This window comes from Puma concolor, chromosome C1, assembly GCF_028749965.1.
Source record: "Puma concolor isolate L17-30 chromosome C1, mPumCon1.1.hap2, whole genome shotgun sequence".
Taxonomy (NCBI): domain Eukaryota; kingdom Metazoa; phylum Chordata; class Mammalia; order Carnivora; family Felidae; genus Puma; species Puma concolor.
This window is the reverse complement of record NC_141674.1, coordinates 158,829,870-158,850,994: the sequence shown is the minus strand read 5'-3', so window position 1 is coordinate 158,850,994 and position 21,125 is coordinate 158,829,870. Positions and strand designations below refer to the sequence as shown.

The 21,125-nt window shown below is 40.6% G+C and overlaps 1 protein-coding gene across 2 annotated transcripts in view; it reads right to left on the bottom strand.

The window, feature by feature from the left end:
- Nucleotides 1-21,125, bottom strand: part of CERS6 (ceramide synthase 6) — a 331,363-nt gene that overhangs the window by 5,721 nt on the left and 304,517 nt on the right. Inside the window, exons 9-10 of one of the 2 annotated variants that reach the window (XM_025934798.2) lie at nt 3,376-3,532; nt 2,809-2,832 (exon numbers count right to left, since the gene is read on the bottom strand). In XM_025934798.2, coding sequence (XP_025790583.1) covers nt 2,809-2,832; nt 3,376-3,532 — 181 coding nt within the window. The remainder of the gene's footprint in view (nt 1-2,808; nt 2,833-3,375; nt 3,533-21,125) is intronic. The other variant, XM_025934799.2, reaches the window with a different exon arrangement.

The following is a 21,125-nucleotide window of genomic DNA, read 5'->3' as shown; positions in this document are numbered from 1 at the left end:
TGTGAAGGGAAACATCCAAATGTTAAAAGTCAAAAAGGATAGGAATATTGCCTATTATATTCCATTATAGTAAGTTCTCCTTCACTGGAGATATATAATTTGGGTGACAAAGTCAATTATCAAGGAATGTAGGTAGATTTGGGCATCATAGGGGGCTGGGCTAGACATACTGACTTTAAGGTACCTTTGGACAATGAGAATGTACCAGACCATGAAACCCACTCTTACTGGCAAAGTACCACACTATGGTATTGGAATGGCATTATAGGAATTTGGTACAAATGGATCAATTTACTCTCTGATGATCACATTCTCCATGAAAATCCCATAAAGGATTAGCCACACTAATTGTGATATTCACTAGCTTAGATCATTTAAAAAGTCATTCTTATTTGGCTTTGTAATGCATTATTTTATGATTTAATTTGTTTTCCTATTCTATCCGCTAAAATTAAGTAGAAATTTTGTGTTATGTACTATGTAACAACTAATGGCAATAGGAGGCATTTTGGGAACCTGCTGGGTGAGGTCTAGTTTAAAATATTTCCCAAAGATTGGGGTGCCTGGGTGGCTCAGTCGATTAAGTGTCCGACTTCGGCTCAGGTCATGATCTCACAACTTGTGGGTTTGAGCCCTGCGTCGGGCTCTGTGCTGACAGCTCAGAGCCTGGAGCCTGTTTCAGATTCTGTGTCTCCCTCTCTATCTCTGCCCCTCCCCTGCTCACGTTCTGTCTCTGTCTCAAAAATAAATAAACTTTTTTTAAAGTTTATTCATTTATTGGGGCGCCTGGGTGGCTCAGTCAGTTGAGCGTCTGCCTTCAGCTCAGTCATGATCTCGCAGTTTGTGGGTTCGAGTCCCACGTCGTGCTGACAGCTCAGAGCCTGGAGCCTGCCTCGGATTGTGTCTCCCTCTCTCTCTTCCCCTCCCCCACTCATACTCTGTCTCTCACAAATAAATAAACATTAAAAAAATTAATAAAATAAAATAAAGTAAAATACAATATTTTCCAAAGAAAATCTATTGATCATTATTCCAAGGTTCTTCAATCCTCCACCCAGTCTCATTATGTAATGAGGATCACAAACTTAGGCACCAGCATATAAATCTATGCATTACCATAAAGGACAAAGTAAAGTCACAGTCTAACAAAAAAAAAAAAAAGTCATTTAGGGAGGATTTAAGAAAATCCTCAACTGCTTTTAAAATTAACATGTTTGAACCTCTTACTCTGTCTAAATTATGGTAAACATTTTTACCCAACAGGCCTTAAGCCATCTGAGTAACTGAGCACTGTTCATTTATTTCCTAAGTGGGGTAGCAATAGGGACCTGGGGCCTGGCTTCATTGGGTTTCCCAAATTTAGTTGCCCGTGATTGCCTAAGAAGTGCATTGGCAGAGTTTCCTGGGAGGTATATCGGAATGAACTGGGGGCTTTTTCACATCACATCCTCTCTCTGCCACCACTGCCCCCAACTTGAGAAGCCACCATTGCTGCAGGACAACGTCATCTCTGTCAGGTGGGTGTGGACAGGACAGAGTGTGAACATGTATGCATGGCACCTGCTCCTTTCTAACCAGAAACAACTAAAATAAATACGGTAAAAATGGACTTCACTCCAATGCTCCTTGAGATGAGACTGAACTCAAAAGGACCACCATCAAGAAGATTTAGATACAGAAAAACCAAAAGGACTGAATTATTTAGGATACTTTAACTTAAAAAAAAACATGGGTCACAAAGATAGCATGATAGTAAAGCACCACTACATTTAGAAATCCATTAGTCATAAATTAAGCTGCTAAAGAGGGAAGAAAACTCCAGATTCAAAGTGATTAATTTACATTTGCATGCTTAGTAAGATTATTTTTAATTGCATTTGGAAAAAAAGTCTATATGTTACCTTCAAGGAAATTAATAATTTAACATGTCTCAAGATAACCCACAGAAAAATACTGTCCATTACCCATGGCCATGAAGAATTCTTACTGTTCTGGGTGAAGAGCAATGGCAGTTAAGATATTCTGAAGCCTGAGATCTGCCATAAAATTAATAATCATCTCTATGTAAGCCTGAGGAATAATTTGGAGAGAAGACAAGACGTCTGGTGGAAACAGCAATGCAATAAGGAGACAAGTAATGGAATCTACTGTGCCCTTGCATCTCCAATTACTGCTATACTGATAATATTGTGCACGTTGATGTAATTTGTATCCAAATGAGGAAAGGAGTGTGTTTTAACAGAAATACGTGCTCATTTTAAGGATGAAGAGGTCACAGAGAAAAAAAATGAACTTTTTGCCTTTCAATAGTTATTTGGTCCAAATATGTTGGATATATAAAAGCTGATGCTGAGAACTGCCTTCATAGTACATAACTAGATGCCTTGAGCTCCACAGAAGAGGCCAGGACCAAGTGGTCAGGGCAGAGCAGGCAAACAGCTGATGCTTGGACCTCCTTTCTGGACCATGTTGATCCTCGCCCCAACTTAGTTCTGTTTTTCCTACTTCACTTTGGTCTATTTCTTTTTTTTTTTTTAGCAAACATGTTAGACACCAGTGAAAAAATTCCTCTCCTCCTGCTGGATCGTGCAAACTTTAGCAGGATACAAGTTCACGCAAAGGGCACTCACTGAGCTGTTCCTGGTATCCTTTGCACCTGGTGGGAGCCACATCTCAGTTAAAGCCTCTGGTCAGTGCCAACAGATTAGCCAGAACAATATGCATGGGAACAAAAGCATCTGCGTGCCCCTCCAACAGGCGAGAGTGGCACCCAGAACAAGGACAGAGAGAGAGGTCTGAGGAACTTACATGTAAAGGGTTCCACTTCCCAGCCTTCCAGGGTGGCAGAAGGAAGAGAACAAACAATGAAAGTAAGAAAATGTCACAGAGAACATTCTGGAAAAGCCACTGCTCTCAAGAAACTTTATTTGAATCAGCCTCATGAGTCTATATTTAAACAAAGAGATTTAGCTGAGTTTTATTGGAAAAATCACAAATGGGCATGCTGCATCAAGCAACACTTTTCATAAAAGGAAAGAAATTATTAAATTTCTGTTTGGTAGGAGTTTAATCAGAGAAGGACCATGGGAGACAGAGGCAGTGAAAGAACACGACAAATAACATTATCATCATTAAATCTAGAATTATAAATATAGATCAGTGGGAATCGTCATCAAAGCGATACCACAAGTTAAAAAAAAACTAACTGGACAGAAGAAAATGAAAATTTGGTTTGTGTTTCTAGGAGGTTATGCTAAATCATGAAGAAAAAATACAAGTTTTGATGAATTTTGAAATAATAGTATTTCTGCTGATGAAGAAGAACCAAAAATATAATTTTCTGGGACATATTAGAAATAGCAAGTTTTATCTTACCTTGCCTTTTGAAATAGCTTTGCAAGCCATTTTTATGATCAAGTAAGACCAGAAGCAGTTCAAGCCTTGTACTAGCAACAGCAGTAGATTAAACACCCACCAGGAAGGGTAAGGTCCAACGATCTCCCAGCTTTCAAATAACGTGGTATTTAACACCCTAAGGAAAAAGAGAAAGTAATCACTGAACACAGCTTTCCACTTTGCTTTCAAAGGACCTTCAGTTAGTGCGCACCAACACAAAGCCAACAATATCCACTAACTAGTGCCACCCTGCAAGGATGGTCTGAAACGTGACCAGGTACTTGGAAGAGTCCTTGCTGGAACGATTTCCCTGGTTTCTTAACACTCATTTTAATTCCAGCTGGACCAGTGAACTTCTTCTCCCCTTTCACTTCTGTTGTCATTTCCTCCATTAATTTCCATGACGTTTTGGGTTGTCATTCTCTCTCTTACTACTTGTTAAAAGGCCTGTTTTGTCTCCAAAGTTGCCTTTGGTCTTTAAGTGTGAGGAATACTATTTGATAACATTACATTGCAGGAACAAAGGTTAATTCCAGAAACACTAGTTAGGAAGTTTAAACTGTATGCCTAGCACAGTGGTGGTTAGAATATACTTACAGCCAGGCAAAAAGTATTTGAAGTAATTTGTTCTCTCTGTAATCTATCATCAAGACCAGGATGGAGCAGCCACCTGGGGTAGGTACATGACGGCTGGTTTCAGTGCTTCACTCTTGTCCCTGCTGAGTCCTCTCCTATGACTTTAGAAGTTGATTCATACCTTCTGGACTCATATTATTGTCATAAAGAAACATGGTGCCCACAGAACTTCACAATCACTCTGACTTCCTTGCTTTCCTCCTAAGCTTACTGCAGGGCTTTGTCTGGAGATCTAAGGATGTTGACCAAACTCAACTAAGTGTATTTCCACCATCTGCCACTGCAGTGCTTTCTGGGACCCGAGGAGAAGCTAGGTGGACAATATTTATTGGCTAAGGGGTAGGGATGGAAAACTCATAAGACATAGGCTACTCCCACAAAAACAGAAGACAGACATATAGAAAATTTTAATTTTAATATAAGAAAGAGTATGATGAGTGCTTTGAGGGAGGTTAGGAAAACTACTTTGTTCATAAAAGGAAAGAAACTTAATTTGCACTTGGATAAGAAGAAAAAAAGGGGAATGGATAATAGACACAAACAGGTTTCCCATCCCTAATTTCAGCAACCCTCATTGATAGGCCAGAAGGAGATGCACAAAGTATGTTTCTGATCCTGTCACACTAGTGGTCTCTCGAGAACAATGTACAAAAATCAATAGTATGGAACTGAATTTTATAATTCATTATAAGTGTATTACTCTACAACATAGAATTCACTTTGGTGGAAAGGAACTAATATTAGAAAATCTGTTAATATAATGTATTACACATCCATGGGCCAAACTGGGACAAACCCAGTTATTTCAATAGCACTGAAAGACATTTGGTAAAGTTCAATTCCCCACTGCTGATGTTTAAAAACTAGAGCTCAAAAGATTTCCTTAATATGATTTTAACCAGCTCAAGTCAGCTGTCATCATATTTAATTTTTTAACATTTTTATTTATTTTTGAGACAGAGAGAGACAGAGCATGAACGGGGGAGGGGCAGAGAGAGAGGGAGACACAGAATCGGAAGTAGGCTCCAGGCTCTGAGCCATCAGCCCAGAGCCCGACGCGGGGCTCGAACTCACAGACCACAGATCGTGACCTGAGCTGAAGTCGGACGCTTAACTGACTGAGCCACCCAGGCGCCCCGTGTCATCATATTTAATAACACCAGAGTTACTGCCTTTACAATCAGAGACAAACCACAACGAGCCAGCATCACCATTATTATTTAACACAATTCTGAAAGTTCTGGCCATTGAGTATGGTGGTAGAATGTCTAAGACCTCATTTGAAGTACATAAACATCAAATCTCTATAACTATTTTAGAAATAGCAAGCAATAAAAATTTCTAATAATAGGAAACAGTTAAGAAATTAGTTTTCATTTTTATTCCAGAAATTATGAACTCACTCAAGTATTGAACATGTTTTAAGAGTTTCTTATGATAGACAAAAATATGTAGTATCACCTCAACTTCATAAAATAAATATTGTTGACCTTTGAACAGCACAGGTTAGGGGCACCAACCCCTCATGCAGTCAAAACTCCGTGTGAAACTTTTGACTTCCCCCAACTTAACTACTAATAGCCTATTGTAGACTGTAAACCTTCCTGATAACATAAACAGTCAACACATATTTTGTTTGTTATATGTATTATATACTGTATTCTTACAATAAAGTAAGCTAGAGAAAAGTATTAAGAAAATCACAAGGAAAAGAAAATTCATTTACAGTACTATATTTATTGAAAAAATCTATGTGTAAGTGGACCCATGTAGTTCAAACCTGTGTTAAGGGTCACATAGACACACAGAAAAGCCAGAAAACTGTAATTCCTTGAAAGGAATTAAAGTCATTATAGACTTTCTTTGGTGAATTAAGGAATTTTGTATTTTCTTCCTTACATTCTTCTTTTTTCCAAATCCATTAAAAATAATTAGAAAAAAATACACGTTATTTTTAAAAAGGAGCACATTAGGATAAGCCTACATTCCAGTCTTGTTCATTATCCCAAGAGGCAGCCATACCAGCTTGCCAGCCCGGGGACAACAGATCGAAGTAAGGTTCAGCCCCATGGCAGTAAGGCAGGACCCACGCACCTTACACTTTTCTCTCTCCAGCACCTTGCAGAACACCTAGAAGTAACATGCTTTCTGGACATGTTGGTTGATTGTATGTGTGTTTAGTAATCAAATAAATAGGCATGCACAAGGCAGCTCTGGAAAAATAACAATTTTATTTCAGAACCAGCTCTGCTTTGTGACATATTATATGTTCTGACATTCAGAGGGAATCTAGTTTCATTTGAACAGAAAGAGGTCCTGTAGAAATAGCAACAATGATTGCATTATGCTATTCATTATAAATTAGCCTTTGCTGGATCATAGGTTGAGAGCCTTTTTCACCATTATGATTTGCTCGGCTTAATTTGAACAAGGTGTCATGCAGTCACTGGTGACATGGCATTCACATTAATTTCTGAAATGCTGCATCAGAATTCATAGGCTTTGCCATGACAATCAGTGGCACCTCTGAGATACTGCTCAAAAGTAATGGGATTTCTTTGAAAATTGACTTGGATGCCTGCAGAGACACTTGGGAAAATACACTCAGTGCACCCAGGGGATATATCTCTCAGTAAGAAGCTTGGTAAGAAAAACAATGTATTAGGAATTTAAACTGGGGAGAGAGATATTACACCACATGGACTCTGAAAAACAGCAAACCCAGGAAATTGGCATTGGTTTAGATACAGAATGTTTGATGAGGAAACTGTTCCTTTTTGGGCAAACTGTTGAAATGGTGATTACAGGATTTTATCCTTTCTTGGAGGTTAGGGTTAGGAGTATATACTTTAATGATACTATTGCAAATTTATGGTGATAAGCTCTGAACATGGGTTATCTCTAAGCACTCATAGAGAGAGGCTTCTGGGATGCTGGAAACGTTCCAGATCTTGATCCATATGGTGATTATGTGGATTATACATATGTAAGCTTCACAAATATAAAAACGTATCAAGCTATATACTGAACAGTTGGGCACTATACTGGGAATCATACCTCAGTAAAGGAAAATGGAGAAAGTACTTTGTGGACCAAATGCCATCAACCTCTGGCTTGCATAATTACTATCATACCAATGTTCCTCTCCCTCCCCCCCCCGCCCAATAATGTGGTTTCACCATATGGCTTCTAAGAAAATAGATTCTTTTTTTTTTCCCAAGCAATGGGCTACAGTGTCAAACCTACTGTTGCTGCTCTCTACTGCTGTAGAGAGTTTGGAGCCATTAAGGGACCAGAAAGGACCATTTTCCTTTTCATTAATGTTAGGCTCACTTAACCACTAGATGGCACATCACGCACATACAAAGCATGCTCAAATAGGTCTATTCTACCAGAACTGTCTGCCAAGGTGTGGCTCCCATCACAAGAATCACTGGATCTTCAGGTTACACTCTTCTTTCTAAGAATCTTGCTAAACAATGGGATGAGGAGGCTTCAGTCTACAGTTATTTCTTCCTGCATGATTCTTGATTCCTTGCAGGGCAAAGCTGAGCTCCAGGCAATTTTTGGTGACATGCGGATGCACCATCTTCTACCCCAACAGATAGTTTAGCCTTGATGAGTTATTTTAATGGATGTTTAATGAATCATAAGAATTTAATTTGACCATGACTTAAAATTACTTGTGCTCACACTTACCTTTTAGAGTCTTCATCTAAAATAATTATCACAGAAAGATTATACAGACTATCCTAGGTCATGGATACGGACATTCATGCAGAAGTGGAAAGTTTACAATCTTTTTTTAAAAGCAAAAACACAGTAGTAACATTTTACATGATATTTAAGGACTTATTCATATTCTAAGCATCAATGTGATTTCTGCTTTCCCTTCAGGCCTCAGAATTCTGGAAGTCTCATAATGTAACACAGCACAAGTGTAGACGATCTTCACTGTTGTCTCATTTGGAACAAGTATAACCAGTGCTTCATTCCTTCATTCTTATGACTGTCAACTCAAAGTTTAAGTTCATTATCTTTAATACATAAAGTTAGATGAACAGTCTCACTTTTGGCTCTAATCTTGCTTTTAAAATGTTACAGTAGTTTAGAGGTAGGACCACATATAATGGTGACTGAGATTTAAAGATGAGAGGCCAGGTTCTCTTGTTGTGTGAATGAGTTACAAGTGGATATTCATGATGAGCCCAAGCCCCTGACCACAGCAAGCAACCACAGACTATGCCTCACTCGTTCTCTCCACCCCTACCAAAGAGCTCCACCTGAGCCTTGGGTTGGGGATTTCTGGAATGATCTATATAAAAACCACAACAATAATTGGACCCATGTCTAATATCCAAAGAGAGCCAAGATTGCTTCTCTAGGAGAATCAGGGTCAAGGTCTCACTTTGAGTAGAGCTGCATAATACAAATGAGGGTAGATTAAAAAGTAAAATTTGTGGGGCGCCTGGGTGGCGCAGTCGGTTGAGCCTCCGACTTCAGCCAGGTCACGATCTTGCGGTCCGTGAGTTCGAGCCCCGCGTCAGGCTCTGGGCTGATGGCTCAGAGCCTGGAGCCTGTTTCCGATTCTGTGTCTCCCTCTCTCTCTGCCCCTCCCCCGTTCATGCTCTGTCTCTCTCTGTCCCAAAAATAAATAAACGTTGAAAAAAAAAAATTAAAAAAAAAAAAAAGTAAAATTTGCTTTACAGTCAAAATCAAGGTGTTCTTTACTTCAGAGCTTTTGAATTGTCTTGGCTTTGCTTTCCTAGGCAGATTTCAGTATATTTCATGATGTGTGGATCTCTGGCATATATTTTCATTTGAAACTACACAAAACATAAACGCAAAGTAGATTTAACCTAAAGGCAGTCAATAATCTACTGGCATGTTCTGCTCATGTTAAAGTAGATGCTGACACAAAAGCACTTAAAACTTACTCTGAACAGAAACACTGGGTACTTAATACCTGAAAAAGAAGAGTCTGATAATTAATTCACTGTGATATGCAATGTTCTTTGTCCTGGTTCTCCTAAGGTAATAAAAGCTTGAGGCCTAAACAATTGGTCAAGTGTTGCATAGGCAAGGCTGCAAAAGGCTTAAAACCACGTGCGTAATTTTCTTTTAACATATAATCCCCCCAGCACCTCAGAGTTTTCCAAAATGCTATTGTTGGTTGGCAAATTGTTTTGGAGGAAAGCTCTGGGTAGCTTCTAGCATGGGTACCAAATTATTTTCAATAATAGATTCATGAAGTTTGTAGCAGACAGAGAAGTAATCTAACAGGAAGCTAAACTTGAACATGGATGGACCATCTCTGATTTAGCAGTGGACATACCTGTTCTGCCATTTTCCCATCTGAATAAGACTGTGGGATCAATTCATTTATTTTTATTTTTTGGTCCTAGCTTGACCAGACTTAGGAACTGGTCACTTATACTCTTGTAAGTGGTGACTTCCTGGCTGGGGCAGATGTTTTTCTCAAAATTAGCCACTGCCCTCTTGGTGCTCCATTGCTGTCTGTCCGCCTGAATTCCCAACCCCTCCACTCATCCACTTGTCTATGTTACTGATCTGCCAACCCGAGTCCCTCTAGCCAAGGCCATGTCCTTGATACATTCTGATTCCAACATGCTTGTTTTCAACCCTCTGCCTAGCTCTGTGTTGCCCACATGCCCCTTAAGACAGACTTCTGACTGGTTCTCTATAGCTAATTTTTATTGAGTAATTGCTGTGTGTTGAGCACTGTGCCAAACATGTTACACACATTGTTTCAGTTAGTTCTTTCTACATCCCTGTGAGATCCCTGTATAGTAGTAATACTTATACTAGCCAGTATTTATTGAGCATTAACTATATGCTAGGAACTGGGCTCTGGCTTTACATAACTCATTTAATCCTATTTTTTTTTTTAAGTATCTGTTTTACAGATGAAGAAACTAAAACACAAGGAATGTAAATAAATTTTCCAAGGTCAGATCTAGTAGGTGGGATCAGCTGGGATTTGAACCCACCTGTGTCTACTGGTCTGGGTCTTTAGGTCCCACTATTCCTACAGTCTTTATTCAGCTCCTCCAGACCTTTCCTTAGTCCTTCACCCTTGGCCCCAGCACAAGGCCAACGACTGCCATGTTACAACAGAGAAAGTACACAAACACACCTGTGCTTTAACATTTGTGCCTCCTATGGCCTGTCATTCCCGGCCCTTTTTCCCTGGGATTTTTATCCCTTGGGTTCATTATCTGCTTCCAGGCCCCTCTTGCTTAAATGACCCATTTGGGCTTATTTAACTGGTTTTCCCACTGTGGCCCACCCCATTCAAACCCTAAATCCTGACACAGAATGATCTCCATTACTGGACATCATATAATGCCTTTCACCAATACCTTGTCATGTATATGAAATATTTCAGACATAAAAGCAAAGATCTTGTTCTAAAAATGGGAGAAAGTGGGAGAGAGAGCCTTGTGCCTCCTGGGCAGGTGAACATCTAAGAAAGTCTGAGATTCCAGGAAATCATTCTCCACTTTCCTAAAAGAGTGTAAAACCATCACCCCATCATCATAGACTTAGGGTGGAAGACCAGGTTCTGAAACCTCCCCTTTCCTGCTCTTTCCCTGAAGGGCTGCTTTATGCTCATGTCCATTGTAGGGACCATGCCTAGCAAGGCCAGTGAGCAGGAAAATCTCACAGCTTGCCATGGGTTTCTTTGCCCTTTTCTCCCTTTTCCCTTCCCTTGGGGATGTGAGCCGTATTTTTTGTAGCAGTGAGAGAAAACAAAGGCCAAACACATACCAAAGTGGAACTCTGGTTGTGAGATTCTTTCTCCTATCGTCAAAGTTTCTGAGTCTAATCAATTAACTCAGAGTAGAAAAGACTGCCCATTCCTAGAGTCTAGCAAACTCATTCCTGAGGGGACCCACTGGGCTCTGGTAAGAAATGCAGAGGGAAGGTCTAGTGGCCTTGTAGGAATATGTCATTTACAGTCTGGCTATTTACAACAGGAACATAGGCTGGTATAGTTATTTGCTTCTTGGGAGTGAATATCTTCCATTTGGCTCCCCATTCCAGGCAGTGGCTGGCAGCTGAGGCTGTATGTATTTTCTCATTAGCTATTTAAATAGCACCTTCTGTGTGGGAATGGCTTTTAAGTCAGAAGAGTCTGCAGTGTGGTGGGTCCATGGTTATTTCCTTGATTACAGCTCATGGTGATGTGGTCTGCACATACCCTAGAAAATGAAATGAGGTGTGCAGCACCCATATTCATACCTATGTGCTGGGATTTCTGTGGGGAAATACAAAATGAGCATCTCTAGAGATGAATGGTAAGCAAGCATTAGTAAAATACATCACTGAGTCAACTGAACTATTTAAGGAGCCTGAGTAATAGTAATACTTCCATTTGAAAGAAGTTCGAAGAATTTTCATGTTTATTAGACTGAGTCTCAATGATAACCTATGAAGTTGGCAGGTCAGATAAGATACCAACTTTTTGGTCAGGAGACCAGGATCTTAAAGTCTTATTTAATTAGCCAAGGTCACAATATTATAGTTTTTGTTGTTTTTTTCTTGTTTTTTTTTTTTTTTTTAAATTTTTTTTTTCAACGTTTATTTATTTTTGGGACAGAGAGAGAGACAGAGCATGAACGGGGGAGGGGCAGAGAGAGAGGGAGACACAGAATCGGAAACAGGCTCCAGGCTCTGAGCCATCAGCCCAGAGCCCGACGCGGGGCTCGAACTCACGGACCGTGAGATCGTGACCTGGCTGAAGTCGGACGCTTAACCGACTGCGCCACCCAGGCGCCCCTAGTTTTTGTTGTTTTTAATTTAAACATATTATTGCTTGGTCTCCTCTTTTTAAAAATTACATCAAAACAGAGGATGTGTACTCTCCATAAAAATTTTAGCAAAGAAGAGTTAATAGGGAGGTTCAGAAGACATCATGTTTGGGCTGGCAGGCTAGCAAGACAGGAAGAATACGGTCCATCTGCCTCCTAAAAATCCCTTGAGAAGGTTCCAGTACAGTCTTGGCTCAGGGAGAATTTCCATATTTAATTATTCAGGGATCCACCTCCACCCAGTGTAGAAGCCTGAAGAGAGTTGGCATTACCTTAGAAACTCTCTATTAGAACTTCTGGATCCTACCTTCATTTGCCTAGAAGCCTACTGGTGAGATCTTTCTGCCCTATCAAGAGGTTTTCCTAGAGTAATGAGTCAGATAACAGGTTAACCCGAAATTACTTAAAAAAAAAAAAAATCCCCAAGCTGAACAAATATTAATTATGTATTTTCAAAGAAAAAATCTAGGGGCGCCTGGGTGGCGCAGTCGGTTAAGCGTCCGACTTCAGCCAGGTCACGATCTCGCGGTCCGGGAGTTCGAGCCCCGCGTCGGGCTCTGGGCTGATGGCTCAGAGCCTGGAGCCTGTTTCCGATTCTGTGTCTCCCTCTCTCTCTGCCCCTCCCCCGTTCATGCTCTGTCTCTCTCTGTCCCCAAAATAAATAAACGTTGAAAAAAAAAATTTAAAAAAAAAAAAGAAAAAATCTATATCCTCACTAGCATATGTATGTCCTCTGGTCCTCAAGAAAAACAGGCCCACTCACTTAGCTAGCATGCACCAACTGACTGGTAGGTCTAAAAGGTAAGCTAAAGAATATTTTCTGCTAAAAAAATGACCCTCTCTCCGCCTCCTTCCTGATTGACTTCTTATTCTCATATCCCATGTCTTATTAGCTTTGAGACTCTGACTATAATCAGTTCTTTCTGGACCACATATTTTCATAGGGTCTCCCCAGTGTTTGATGCCTGGCTTCCCAACTCTCTGGAAAACTCTGGCTTGCATGATGTTCCCTGCTCTAGGTGTCCCTGTCCTGACACCCCCCCCCCCCCCCCCCCCCCCCCCCGCCCCATCACCACACTAAGCCACACCCTTGCCCGTGGGTAGAGATGGAGGGTAGAAGCAGGGCTTGTGGGAGAGAGGAAAGAAGGGTCTAGTTTCTGACTGTACCTACCTAGATTGTATTAAACCTCACTCCTAGTTATTAGCTCTGTGTGTGGGGGTAGGATTTGGTGTGTGGCATTTCTACACGTGTAAGAAGTCACACCCTACTGGATTCTACTGACCTTATCTCTGGGAAGTGTTACTGGCTTTTTTATTGTCTCTGTTTTTATTTAAATGTTTCTAGAATTCAATATTTAATTTTATCTTCGAGAAATATTCCCCCAAATTTTGGAAGTGCTGCTGCAAAGAAAAAATGTATCACAGGTCTGCAGTCTTGAGGGACACTGCACCGTACTATTAACTTCTGGTTGGCAAAGAGATACAGTAAATGTGTCTTGAAGAATTGCCTCCCTAGAGTAAATCAAGGCTGATAGAACCAAGCTGTAAGATGCTGAAAATCAAGGAAAACAAGCAAATACCTGCCACTCCCTCCACCCCCCGCCCCCCATTAAAGGGGAAAAAGAAAGAAAAAGGGGAAAAAACTCAAGGAGAGTGAAGGCAGAGATTTAGACATGAAAAATATGCTTTTGCAGGCTTCAAAAGTTTGGAAGAAAAATAACAAATATGAAACTATATGCATTGAACAATAACAGGGCAAATGATTAACAAAAACACTTCTAATCACAGCATTCTGGCTAAAAATGAATAGAAATCATGTTAACTGGAATCATTTCCAAAGCACGGACATGCTTGGGAGTGTGGGTGGTAAGTGAGCTTATGAGCTTACTCAGAATCTAAGAACAGGTGGCAACGAGTGTTATGTGTGAACCAGAAGTCAAAACACCTGGATTCTACGCTCAGTCTTGCATTCACTGTTGCTATGATGTTGGGAGTCTTTTTTTTTTTTTTTTTTTTTTCTGAACGGAAGTTTCCTCATCTAAAAAGAAAAGGCCTAAGATAAGATGATTACTAAAGGTTCTTTAAGCACTAACATAAATAGCCATACAAATTCTTATGTTTTTAGATTTACCTAAAATTTGACCTTTTCTGGTTATTTTCTCCGTGCATAAGAGACCCACATCATTGATGTAATCTTTTCAAGTGAATGACACTCATTTCTCTGAATCTAAAACTGGACAACTAAGGCCAAGAACACAGGAAAGGTTTTGTTTCATTCTACTTCCAGAAACATGGGAAAAAGTAAGAAAGTAGAAGGGTGCCTGGGTGGCTGAGTTACTTAAGCGTCTGACTCTTGATTTCAGCTCAGGTTATGATCTCACACTTCATGAGATCGAGCCCTGCATCAGGGCTCTGTGCTGACAATGTGGAGCCTACCTGGAATTCTCTCTCTCCATCTCTCTCTGCCCCTCCCCTGCTCATTGTCACTCTCTTTCTTCCAAATAAATAAATAAACATTAAAAAAAAAGAAAGTAGAAAGCAAGGCAAAATGTTTAAAATCCCATCTTTAAGAAGGGGCCAATGAAGACTGTAAGGCCTTGAGAAACTGTCATATTTATGACTGCAAACCTCTGCATAACTCTGGCTCGACTGTACTCTGAAATAGTGGGGGCAGCCCTAGCTTTCGGCAGCAGGGCATTTTCATCAGAATACAATGGCTACAGGATTCCTTAGTAAGCACTCAGCTAAGCTTGGTTGCAGCTGCCAGCTATGTGCCCAGTTCCCTACTGGTGCACTCCATCAGTTGCTTCTATGTGTAACCAGGCAGTCAGGGACACACGTGGCTGGCGTGACTTGTCGCTGGAAGTATACCCACAGCCCCTGGCTCATATTCCTGTCCAAGCCAGCAAAGCTAGAAGTCACCAACAACCAGTTTAATGATGTGGCTCTCTTTTATTTTCAATCTGTGTGAAAGACCTGAGGCACAGACTATATAACTTGATGCTGCTAGACACATACCACTATCAAAAACAATATTCTTATAATTTTCCCCCTATGATCAGTATATACCACTACATGTTGAATAAAAAAAATGACATCTCCAAAATTAACAAGACATCCTGGGTCCTCCGTCACCAACCCATGCAGCTATATCCCTGACAAGAATTTTAAGATGGGTAAGACTCTATACTCAAAGACCTTACAAATAAAAGGAGAACAGATAAATGCATGGATTGTTAAGGTAGAGTATCTTAATATAATAGGTGTTCCAGGCAAAGGGAGTATTTTGAGTAAAGGTTTAGATAGCCTGGAAAAGCAAAGAGTATACACAAAGAATCACGAATAGTTAAACTGGGTACCTGTTATGCAGTCATGAGAGAAAGAATGTTGGTTGGCATGACTTTGTGGAAGGTCTTTCTTGCTAGGAAGAGAAATCTATATTTACAATGGAAAATAAGGGAAAGTCCTGGATGATTTGGGGATGGGTAGGTGGGTGGGGCTGGAGTAGGCCTTGATTTAGAAAGAATCTCATAAAAACTGTGTTGGGAATGCTTTCCAACAGGAGAGAGAAGGTATGTGGGGACACTAGGTGCTACACTAGGGGCTATCACAGAGATCTTGGCAAGGGGACACAGGTCTCAGAAACAAGAGCAAGAGAGAGAATAGCATCTGGGAGAAACATGGCTGCTCTTCAGAAATAGTGCCCAGTGATTGTGGCTCATGGAAACAGATATTCCAGAATGGTGCAGAGCAGAGGGAGAGAAAAAGAATAGGAAGAATGAGATTTTTCATATGAGAACAAAGCCCCGATTTATTTATCGAAATAGCACTGGCTCACATAATGAGAGTTTACACCCGGGTACAGTACCCGGGTGGTGCCAGACCACATCCTAAGCCACATCCTCAGTCCTTTTCCCTTAGGAAGGCAGTCAATTCATTTGTAACAACAGGTTGTTAGTATCCTGGAAAATAACAAATTCCTGTCCATATTTAAGCCCCCAGGTTCTTTTCACCTGATACTTACTGCTGTAACTTCACCTGGTGTGTTGGCCATTAGTATCACTTTTGAGGTAGTAGGGTTTTTGATCAGGGTGATTGCCATCATCGGTATTTAGCCAAGTGACACACACCTATCTTTTGAATAATATGGAGGCAAGCAAGGGATGTTTGGTTAATTATTTGAGAACCAAGAAAGTTAAATGGAATTCATTTTATTTTTATTAAGTTTTTACTGTTTGTCCAACATGGCCCCCACTGTGGGGGATCCATATTAGTGTGCCTCACAGAACTCCTAATCTAGCTGGGGAGCGGGGGGTTGGAATATAAATTGGCATACTGTATTTTGTGGGTAGTGTTACAATACGTATCAAAAGGGGCCCATCTACTGGGCCTGTGATTCCATTTCAAACATTTGTCCTAAGGAAGTAATCAGGGATTTGTGAAAAGATTTAGCCATAAGGATGTGCACTCAAATACTATTTATAATAGCACACTACTTGAAACATCCTAAATTATGTCCCAAAATAGGGCACTCATAAATAAACAATGACCTTTTCATAAAATGAAATAACTGCAGCCAATAAGATTATGTAACAGAAGAACATTTAATGAAATAGAAAAATGCTTATAATACAACGTTAAAGGAGAAAAGCAAAGCTGTAACCACTATGTGCTGAATGATCTCATTTTGGTAAAAAAAAAAAAAAAAGACAGACATAATTTCAAGTCCATGAAATGTTAGAAACAAATACATCAGATTATGAACAGTGGTTATCTTGGAACTATGGGACTGGGGTTTTTTATATCCCGTAAAATTTCTATTAATGAATATTTAACTACAATATTTATATAATCACATAAATAAATTGAGTTTAAGTTAAAATTTTGAGGAAGTCACATGAGAATGCTAATAGAGAGCTAAGTAGTGACAAAAGCCACCAAAGGTCTTAATTAGGGCAAAAAGGGCACAGATTTTCACAGAGCCACATGGATTTCCCAACAGCCCCCTCCACTAAGTCTCAGGGCACAGTCCAGCAGCCTTGCTTGGCCAGATGCCATTCTCCTCAAAGCCCCAGCTTCCCACTCTGGATGAGGAGACAGGAACGGGCAGCACTTGTCTGTGGTGGCACTAGCTGCTGCTCCCTGACCCCTCAGGCCGACACCCTTTATGTGAGTGGGAGAAGGGGTGCTCTCTGGGAGTACTGAGGAGTGAGGCCAGGGAAAAGCAGGGTGCCCCAGCCGTGGCAGAGCCCCTGCCTATCTGGGACGGGGCCGTCCACAGTGCTCACCCTAAACAGATACTCTGATTACATCTGAACAGAGGAAGCAGCTCTGTGGGCTCATTCAGGGTCATGGGTGGGGGGACTCTGAGAGGGATGAGGGGCCAACGTAAACACACGTCATTAGTACATCTGATCACTTCTGTCCTGGTCATGTGGGTTTGTTGGCACGTTTGGGGCTGTGGCCTGCGTTCCTGAAATTTCAAGCTTGATAACTGGCTTGGGAACTGTGAAATATGCCTGGTCTCTGCACTCACCTTCTGTTACTTTCTTATTTCATGGTTTTGTGAAAAAAATGTATTTTGCAAGATGTAAGAGAGAGCTTCTGGAAACCAGGGGTACAATCCCCATGCGATCTTATCTTGAGGGGGAGGGGGAAATGGAAAAGGGAATGGAGAAAGGGAGAGAAGGGGGACCGTAGGGGGAGAATGGGCCGCTGGGGAAGGGAGCCAGAGAGGAGGAGACCAGAGACCTGCTCCCCTGAGGCATCACACGTGTCTGTATCTTGAATGAAAGCCAGGCCTTGCACAAACTCAGCCTGACATTTAATACCACCCACTTCTGGGATTAAATGTTACACTAATAAAAAGAGAGCCACAAGATAAATAGCCGGGCCTTTGAACTTGGGAGAGGGAAGTGCCCTTGCAGAGCCTGGGGCCTGAAACTTGAAAGCTCCTTCTACCAGTAATTGCCAGGATGGGGATTTGCCTGCCGTGACCTATTTGCTGGCAAACTCAGAGCAGGTGCAAATTCAAACAATTCTCGGAGGAAGAAAGAAATACAAACTCTGCCTTGGGAGGGAGGGAAGGCACAATGCAGCAAACCCAGAGCCCTCCTGGCCTGACTCCAGGGGCTGCTCTCAGGGAACGCCTGCAGGCTCAGGAGCTGGAGAGCAGAATTCTGTTGCAGAAATCCCTACTGCAAACACATAAAGTAGGGGTCCTCGGGTTAGTGGTTTTATTTGGTAAAACTCATCTTTGAATACTTAAAAGACAGTACACAGAGTGTCCAGAGTGGGGGAGGGGTGTGGTTCCTCTAAAAAGCAAAAAAAAAAAAAAAAAAAAAAAAAAAATTAAAAAAAAATAATTTCACTGAAAGGACAAGACACTCTATCTGTTCCTACTAGTTATAGTGTGTTTAGTTGTACTTATCCATTTAACCTCAATTGCTTCTTTCTATAGTCGCTGATCAAGAATAGAGTGCTTGGGTGTCTGGGTGGCTCAGTGGGTTACATGTCCAACTCTTGGTTTTGGCTCAGGTCATGATCTCAGGTTGATGAGTTTGAGCCCCGCATCAGGTTCCATGTTAAAGTCTGGAGCTTGCTTGGGATTGTCTCTCTCTCCCAGTGTCTCTGCCTTGCGCTCTCTCCCCTGCTTGTGCTCTCTCTCTCAAATTAAATAAATGTTATAAATAAATAAATAAATAAATAAATAAATAAATTGTTTTTTTTTTTTAAAAGAATAGAGTGTGTATAGTCAACAAGCTGAATATAAGGCTTCTACTCTCACATACAGAAACAGCAATAGCCAAGGCCGTACCTTAAATCACGGAGGATGTTTCTTACATGCCATTGGCTACCTGGCGTGCAGGGCCTAGCACCCTGTCAGGAGGTTTAAGTGGCATTTGGGTAGCATCTGAAGCAACTGTCATTCACATACATCATAGATGCTGATGAGACACGCATCACATCTTCACGGGAAAAGTGGGCAAAGGATATGAACACAGTTCACAAAAGAAATACAAATGGCTTATGAAAACACAGGTGGAACGTTCCACTGTGCTTATAATACAATACATACACAATTAAAATGAGAGTTATGGATGCTAAGTTTTAGGGCTGATGTGTCATGATGTCTTGCAGCCCAATTTCAGATGATTTGGCAAATGCAAGAGAAATGCAATGTGGATAAAGAAATGTAATGGGTCTTGCGGGTGCTAACAGTTGACAAATGCAGGTGAGGAGTATATGAGCATTCATTGTATTTTTTCAGATTTTCTATGGATTCAAACACATTCAACCTAACAAATTTATTAAAAGAGGTAACATTTACTACCCCCGAAATCATTGTTGCACTATACGCTAACTTGGATGTAAATTAAAAAAAAAAAAGAGGTAACATTTAAAGTATCAAATCATCATATGTGTATAAAAAAGAACACAAACCACTGTGTTGTTAAGTTTAAGGTAAAGCAACACTCATATGGGGCCAGAGCGTAAGTTGGTGAAATATTTCCAGAAAATATGGCTGTACATATAGAGGATACTTTTAAATGGTGGGGCATGTAGGTGGCTCAGTTGATTGAGCGTCTGACTTTGGCTCAGGTCGTGATCTCACGGCTCGTGGGTGCGAGTTCCACATCAGGCTCGCTGTTGTCAGTGCGGAGCCTGCTGCGAATACTCTGCCCCTCTCTGTCCCCTTCCCCCACTTGCTCTCTCTCTCTCAAAAATAAATAAACATTAAAAAAAGAATATTTTTAAATGATTTTTTATCCTCATAAATTTAGTCATCTATCTTTTTTTTTCTTAATCTTTTAAAATTTTATTTTAGAGAGAGAGTGTGTGTGTATGCTAGTGGGGGAAAGGGGCACAGAGACAGAATTTTAAGCAGGCTCCATGCTCAGTGTTAAGTCCAATGCGGGGCTCGATCCCAGGACTCTGGGATCATGACCTGAGGTGAAATCAAGAGTCGGATGCTCAACTGACCGAGCCACTCAGGTGCCCCTGCAATGTTGTTTTAGTGGCAAAAACATCCCACAAAAAAATGGTTAAAAATGCATACCTATAGGGTGGAATGTTATCTGTACATTAAAATCACGTCTTCTGTTTAATAAAATCCTCACAATGTAATGAAAAGTGAAAAAAATTATTAAAATATATATATGGAGTATGATCCTTAATTTTATACACACATGTATAATGGGAGATTAAAAGAAAATATTCCAAAGTATTCACATTAGCTACTTCTGATTCCAGGGATTTAATATAAAGCATTTTCCATATTTTACAAATGTATATATCATTCTTATAATTAGAGAAAACATTTAAAAGTTTTTTTCAAGGTGATTGTATAAGAAAATCTTTATCCTTTCAGGGCGCTTTGGTACCTCAGTTGGTTTTGGTGCAGGTCATGATCTCATGTGTGGGATCAAGCCCCACACTGGGCTCTGCGCTGACTGCTCAGAGACTGCTTGGGATTCTCTCTCTCCCTCTCTCTGTCCCTCCCCCCAGGCTCATTCCCTCTCTCTCTCTCTCTCTCTCTCTCTCTCACACACACACACACACACACACACACACAATAAGTAAATAAAATATTTAGGAACAAAAGAAAATCTTTACCGTTTCAAGTTCAAAAACACCTGTTTATGTTCACACACACACACATACACACACACACACACACACACACACACTAAGTAAATAAAATATTTAGGAACAAAAGAAAATCTTTACCATTTCAAGTTAAAAAACACCTGTTTATGTTCCACTGTCAGAGGAGGAAGAGGCAAAGCTGAATCTTCAGTGTCAAGGCGGGACACCATTAGCAATGCCCAAAGAACCAGTGCTTCTATGACGAAGCATATAACAAGTGCTCTACAAATACCTTTTTGTTTTAAACAAATATTTTTGGTTAGTGGATAAGCATGCATGTGATTTTTAAGTATGTGTATTCCCGAGTTTGGATAATGGATAATATCGATTGAGAATGCTCAAAATCAACTTTTAATTGGAATGTTTTTCAAGGTAAAACTAATCATCCTTCATCTGTAGAATTCAGAAACCTGGTTGCCCCACCTCCTACTTTGTGCTGTGGGCTTCAAGAAGCCTGTTCTATAGGCGGGCTGTTCCCAGTCTGGCTGCTCACTGGAATTCCCTGAACATTAGGAGTACTGCTCTGGCCATAACCAGCCTCCAGAGTCTAATATCAATGGTCTGGGGTGTAGCCTGGATGACAGACTCTTTAATAGGTTCCTGGATGAC